This window comes from Gigantopelta aegis, chromosome 11 (assembly GCF_016097555.1).
Source record: "Gigantopelta aegis isolate Gae_Host chromosome 11, Gae_host_genome, whole genome shotgun sequence".
Lineage (NCBI taxonomy): Eukaryota > Metazoa > Mollusca > Gastropoda > Neomphalida > Peltospiridae > Gigantopelta > Gigantopelta aegis.
The window spans coordinates 13,925,613-13,933,112 of NC_054709.1; the positions used below are offsets into that span (position 1 = coordinate 13,925,613).

At 40.0% G+C, this 7,500-nt stretch overlaps 1 protein-coding gene across 1 annotated transcript in view; it reads right to left on the reverse strand.

The window, feature by feature from the left end:
• Positions 1–7,500, reverse strand: part of LOC121385204 (glutathione hydrolase 1 proenzyme-like) — a 153,343-nt gene that overhangs the window by 7,403 nt on the left and 138,440 nt on the right. The window contains exon 10 of the mRNA XM_041515774.1: positions 258–498. Coding sequence (XP_041371708.1) covers positions 258–498 — 241 coding nt within the window. The remainder of the gene's footprint in view (positions 1–257; positions 499–7,500) is intronic.

Consider the following 7,500-nt stretch of genomic DNA (forward strand, 5'->3'; position numbering starts at 1 on the left):
CGTGCTCCAGACTTTTTTATTTTTTCTATTAACTTTTTTACTAATTGCTAATTTCAAAATTCTGCCCATTTTCAACTCTACCCCCCCCCCCCCCCCCCCCCCCCCCCCCCCCCCCCCCCCCCCCAATCCCGAGTCAGGCCACCGATCTTATCAGAGGTCGGACTCGGGATGGGCGTTAAACTAGATATCTATCTATCTAACCGGAGTATACCGACTATATTTCCGAAACCAGCCGAGGTATCGCGAACGTCACTTACCAGTGCCGAGCTGGTAATAATCCGAGTTCCCCCGGATGCTCCGACAACCATAGACACGTCGCCGTCGTCTTCGACGATGATGGACGGACACATGGACGATACGGGGCGCTTCCCGGGTTTGATGAAGTTGGACTCGGACGCGGGTATACCATAGCCGTTGGTTGTATTGGGCGTGGAGAAATCGTCCATCTCGTTGTTGTACACAATGCCGGTCTGCGCACCGACAACTTTGGAACCAAAACTGTAAACAGAAGGGGAAAATAGAAGCTGCTGACTGCCATTTCTCTCTCTCTCTATTCTCTCTCTCTCTATATATATACATTTATATATATATATATATATGGCGTCATATATATAGGTATAGAGAGGAGAGAGATTTAGAGAGAGAGAGAGAGAGAGAGAGAGAGATGGAATCATTTGTATTAATTATATAAAGATTGCGAGCAGAGACATTATTTTATTCCTTGCAGATTTTGAGATACCGAACGCGAGAGACGGATATTTTATGGCATCTGTTTTTCGGTATGGTCAATATCTGTACACGACATATGTATTATTACTAGATAAAATGACGTAAGAATATATTTTTTAATAAAAACGACGTCAAACTCGAATGACGTCATTTTGGATGTCCTTACCTCAAAATAAACTAGGGCTTAACGTTTTTAGTTTTCTGCACGCTGGTCAGCTTTCAGTGTAAAACTGCCATTGAAATGTTTTTATTTTATGACTATGAATGCATACGTCAATTATGGAGTGTCACCCAAGTACGTTTGCTTAAATGTCAATAAACCTAGTGCCATGAGTTCGATTAATTTACATCTAATTTGCAAAGTTATCAAATTCTTAAAGTATCTGATCTGAAAAATAACACATACTTTGATTGCATTGAAAATGTAAGATATTATATGATATATTTTGTACAGGATAAAACTAGGGTGTGCGACTTTACAGATATTAAGGACAGCTTCCAGGAACACATGAAAATATCAGACGCTGGCATATTCTAAACAAGAAAATACGGTTATATTAACATATATCTAACATATTTAAGAGGAAGGAAGGAAATGTTTTATTTAACGATGCATTCAACACATTTTATTTACGGTTATATGGCGTCAGACATATGTTTAAGGACCACACATATACTGAGAGAGGAAACCCGCTGTCGCCACTTCATGGGCTACTCTTTTCGATTAGCAGCAAGGGATCTTTTATATGCACCATCCCACAGATATGATAGCACATGCCACGGCCTTCGTCACAAGAGTTGTGGAGCACTGGCTGAAACGAGAAATAGCCCAATGGGACCACCGACGGGGATCGATCCTAGACCGACCGCGCATCAAGCGAGCGTTTTACTACTGAGCTACGTCCCGTCCTCTCTAGGGATGGAGTACAGCTACAAAATAGGGCATCGACAGCACTAAATCTCAACGACAAAACCTTATTCCGTAATTCAAATCGTATCTCTGCACAAGGTAGAATCGAAAGGATGTTTTAGACAAAATCGTGATTGCTTCCATGAACCACTGTCAGCTGTTCGTCCTTGGGCGGACCGCCACTCTCGTAGGAAATCCCTAACAGGATGTTTCTACTCTCCTGCACTGCCTATAGGAAGACTGCCACTCCCAAGACTAGCTTAGAAAACACACACTGGCATGGGACGGAAGGAAGAAGATGTTTTATTTAACAACGCACTCAACACATTTTATTTACAGTTATATGGCGTCAGACATATGGTTACGGATCACACATATGTTGAGAGAGGAAACCCGCTGTCGTCAGGCATAGGATAGAGCTCAGTGGAATATATACAGCTGTGATGGCATGCACCATGAATCACTGTCATAACAGTGATGCTGTCAGGTGTTCGCGAAAGTGGAGCATATCCTGCCCCACCGGTGGCGCACGTCATGAGTAAAGTCAGCCATTTAAACGAAAATTGAGAATGTGCATTTAAAGGGTGCTATATTATAGTTAAATGTGCAATATTTTCTACTGGTAAATTAAATTTAACCAATGGTAATTTCTAATGGTTTATCACAAATAATTGGTGAGAGAGAAAAACAAAAAACAAAAAACAAAACAAACAACAACCAAACTATAGTACTTATAATTTTAAGGCTGCGCATTTAAATAACAAAGCACATTAAAAGAGGAATTGACAATGTGTATTTAAAGGTGCAATATCATAGTTACATTATTTAATTGTAATTTGTATGGGTATATTGTTCAAGGTTTAATGCCTACATTTGGAAGAAAAAGTCAAATGCTTTAAGTCTCGCTACACAGATGTCATCTGCCATTGAAACCCATGTTAAATTGCCCAACTTCAAACGAAGATTGCCAATAAAACGAGTTCTCGTTGGCACTAACAACATACACCATTGCGAACATACATTATATAAGCATTTATTTTCACTCCAAAATTGAGAACATTTCCATCTCAGGTGTTTGCATCTGGATGTAATACCGGTCCGAACAGTTGGTTCATTAACCAATTCACTCCGGCTGTGTCTTACGCTATATGCCCATGTCCCAAAAGGTCAATGCACAATATTACAAAATAGCATGGGCAAAATACAACCAGGAGGCTTACCATTAAACATACATATTGTTTTAATTCTTCACCATTTCCTAGAAGTGAATATGTGAGCCATAACTCGTGTCACAATTAGGAACAATGAACTCTAACCCGGAAGTGCTCTGTATAGTGAGACCTTAGGTGGGAAGCTGCAGTTATGCAACTTTGATTTCATGTCAACTTATTTTCGTGCTTATATCCAATTAAGGTTCAAGCACGCTGTCCTGGGCACACACTATCTGGGCTATCTGTCCAGGACAGTGGGTTAGTTGTTAGTTTGTTAGTGGTTAGTGAGAGAGAAGAGGGTGTAGTGGCCTTACACCTACCTATTGAGCCCTTAAGAACTCACTCTGGGTTGGAGCCGGTGCCGGGCTGCGAACCCTGTAGTCCGATGGCTTAACCACGACACCACCGAGGCCGGTACGCAACTTTGAGAATATACATTTAAGGTAGTTCTTAAACTAAGGCCCCAAAGGGACGCGTATCCAATGAGAAAACGTGAAGATTTTAGGCTACGGGGAGGGGGCGTCAATGAAATACGCTGACATCAATGTTTTTTGGTTGTTCTTGAAGTGGTAAACGGGCAGGAGCCTGGGGTGCTTGGATCGAAGGATCGAAACCCGTCGGTGAACCCATTCCCCCGTTTTTTTTTCCGCGTCCAAACCAGTGCTCCACGACTGGCATATCAAAGTCTGTGATACGTGCTGTCCTGCCTAGATGGGAAGTGTACGTAAATGAAATTCAGTGCTGGTAATGGAAAGATGTAGCAGTTTTACTCTGATGACTCCGTGTCAGAATTACCAAATGTTTGACACCCAGTAGCTTATGATAAATGAATAATTTGTGCTCTAGTGATGTCGTTAAACAAAACAAACTTTAAAATGATAACGTGGGCGGTACCGTAATCGTTATTTTATGCTTGTTTGGTATGCCACATCATTTCTCCTATGTACACATTATTTATGTATAATTGTATTCTGATTGTATTTTGACAGGAGCTGATCCCGGGTGGGGGGAGGGGAGGGGGAGCAGAGGTGCACACCTCATTTTTTTCACAGACATCAAAGGAAAATAAAATAAAAGCTTGTTCTAACACCTCTTAATATGCCCGGCAAACCTCCCCCCCCCCCCCCCCCACCCCCACCCCCCCCCCATCTTTCACAAACCCTTGGATTCGCGCCTGTTGGGTTTTGGTGGGGTTTTTTTTGTGAATTACAGGTAAAATTAAAATTGTTCTCAACCAAGTTCCAAACCCAACAGATGGATATTTTAGGCAAAAAAACATATATAATTTGTGAATTATACAGAAAACAATATGGAAGCATGTTGTGCACATTTTGTACTGCCATTTAATCCACGAACACCAATTACTAAGCAAAAAGGGCAATCAAACGAAAAGAGAACAATTAAAAAACGAAATGTGGTTGGCCATCTTGAAATGTACAATGATTTACACTCACTGAATATTAACTGTGGTTGTCGTGGCAACCGCATCTCCGTTCGGCGCCAACACAGAAATATGACCCGTCCCGGCATCCTCTACCATACTGAACGCTGGTCCATAGTCCGTGGTCTTCTGCGTTTTATCGTCATTTATCTTGGATCTGACGTAATTTCCGTACTCTTGTGACGTCAGATTCTTTATGAGCTGGAACATTAGAGAATGATTGTGACGTCAGATTCTTTATCAGCTAGGACATAGAGAATGATTGTGACGTCAGATTCTTTATCAGCTGAAACATAGAGAATGATTGTGATGTCTGATTCTTTATCAGCTACGGTCTCACCACACAGATGTCATCTGCATTGAAATCCATGTTACATTGCTCAACTTCAAATGAAGATTGCCAGTAGAACGGGATCTTTTTGTAACTAACAACATACACCATTGCGAACATACATTATATAAGCATTTATTTTCACTCCAAAATTGTGAACGTTTCATTCTCAGTTTGTTGCTATATAACCGCATCTGGCTGTAATACACAAGTCAATGCACAATCTTACAAAATAACATGGGCAAAATCCAGTCAGAAAGGCTTACCTTTACACATACATACACATTGTTTTAATTCTTCTCCAATTCCTAGAAGTGAAACTATAGTGGACTGTGATGAATGATCTTACCCAAAAGTCAACTGTGTAGTGAGACCAACAACATTAAAGAAAACGAAAGGAAGGATTTAGGTTAGTGCTTGTCTGATAGTGTATGTTTTGTGTAATTTAGACAAGATTCAACATAACGTTTCGCAACGAGGGCCGTACCCTCCGGTTGGGGGGGGGGGGGGCAGTTGCCTCCCCTGAGAATCTCACCTTTTTTCAATAGCATACACATCTCACGGTTTAATGTGTATAGTGTTTCATTTGTTTATAAAAAAAAATAGTGGCCCCCCCTGCCCTAGGATTTTGATCAGGGTACGGCCCTGGCAACCGCACCATTACTGTTACGGATTGTAAAAACAAAATAATTGTGGACCATCCTTTTGAAATTCAGAACATGTAATCTCTATTTACCCATAGAAACAGGACGCTGGAATAGCAACCCAGTCGAAAACAGATTATGTAAATTGTGCGAAGAAAATGATATTGGAGATATTACTTATTTAAATGTAATTATTTTATTAATACACGCAAAAGGCCTATAAAGCCATATTATTATTTAAAAAAAAAAAAAAAAAATCACAAGAAACTAGCACTCTTAAATACAAAGAAGGGTCTAATTGTAATAACATAAGCACTCTCCGTAAAATGTCCAAATTCAATTCTGAAATTACAAGTAAATTCAGTAAACAATAGACAGACATCTTCAATATCATTTGATACTTTCTGCTGGATATTTGAATGTCTTGTCACCATATGTCTTCATTTTTAAAATGTGTATATTGCTATTTTGAATTATGTCTGTATATATTCTATGAAGAACTCCTGTTGTCATCTTGTCACTGTAAATAACCATTGTACAATAATTCCCTATATGCTACCGAAATAAAGATTCAAAGTTTCAGATTTCAAGATAGGTCACCAATTTAACTGTAGTTGATGATGTCACAGGAATTTGCTCCCACACTTTTTATGATTAAAAGACTTGCTACCTGTAACACATTTCATGGTTAATTTATAATTTCCGTGAATGCCGCAGTCTTTAAGTCACAAACCGTGTCGTCATGCCAAAAAACAAATCATACCGAACCAGGGCCGTAACTAGGATTTTATTTTTTTACTTTTTTTTTTTGGGGGGGGGGGGGGGGGGGGGGGGGGTGCAGATGAATTCTTGGAACGAACGAGCATGAAGCTCAGAAATACAATGATGCAGGTTACATACTTAAAACATCAAAATCAATAACCAGTAAGTGTACTATTTTTAACTGATTTTTTTTTTGGTGGGTGTGGGGCAACTGCCCTCTTCCCCCCACCCCACCCCGCTAGCTACGGCCCTGCGAATTATATTAGGCCGCATTTACGAAGCCTATTTTTTTTTTTTTTTTTTTAAACGCGTCTGTTTAAGCAAAGAAAGAAAGAAAGAAATGTTTGACATCCACGGCATCCCTCTGACTCAGTGGCCTAGGAAGAGGGGAGGGGAGGGGCATTAATTATATATATATATATATATATATATATATATATATATATATATATATATATATATATATGTGTGTGTGTGACGGTACATGCACTTAATTTCTTTTCGCCTGTGGCGATATTAATTGTTTTAGAGGCCGTGTGCACTTCCAAATGCACTTAGCCCAGGTGGGCAACTTGTTACGTGATACCTTTGCGCGACGGTCGTCGAGCTTTTCTAATACACACCTAGCGCAGGTGTGGAGGCCATGTGGCCAATAGTTACGTAATAACTCCGCTAGTGCTGTTTATGACCAGGGGATTGCTCGCGGAATGGCGACAGCCAGTCTGACGATCAGAGAAAAATATACCGACTCTGGGAGAGGTGGAAATATCAGATGATAGGTGAGGTACCGCGTTGTGCCCCCAGGTGATATTCGCTGTCTCTGAGAGTTTTGAATAAATAGCTAGGGTTTAGAGATATCGAGGAGAAACATAGGAAGGCTCCAGGGGATCGCTGTCCGTCCACTGAACGATCTATATTAGTTCAGACGGGACTTTGGTAAATATATATATTCTGCTCTGTGTATAACCTTGATGTGATTGATGTGACTTTAAATATTTTGATACTGTATTATACCAATATTATTTAGACGGTGCTGCCGGTCATCTGACGCAGTAATCTGTAGGCTCACTGTCCTAAATAATTATAAAAAGCTTAACCAGTCATCCTAGAGGACCTAGGTAAACTGTAGGTTATTGTCTTTATTGTGATAGGTACCAGTATTAATTCTGTGTTACAAGGTTACTGAATGAGTAGTTAAGGGTTAATTAAAAATTAACCAGTTAGGAATAGAGTGGTAATTCCTTTATTAATTAAGTTCCCCTGGAAGCGTTTCTCCATTATCACACGTGTGTGTGTTAGCGTTTCTCAATTATCACACATGTGGGTGTTGTATCACGGTGAAGTGATTAGCATAGTGTGTGAACTAGACACCTAGAGATTAACTAATTAAGTGATCAGTTCTGGGTTGTTATTATTTGTTGTTGTTAATTAACTACTGCGGCAGTACATTTGTCAGCGTAGGTTAATACAGA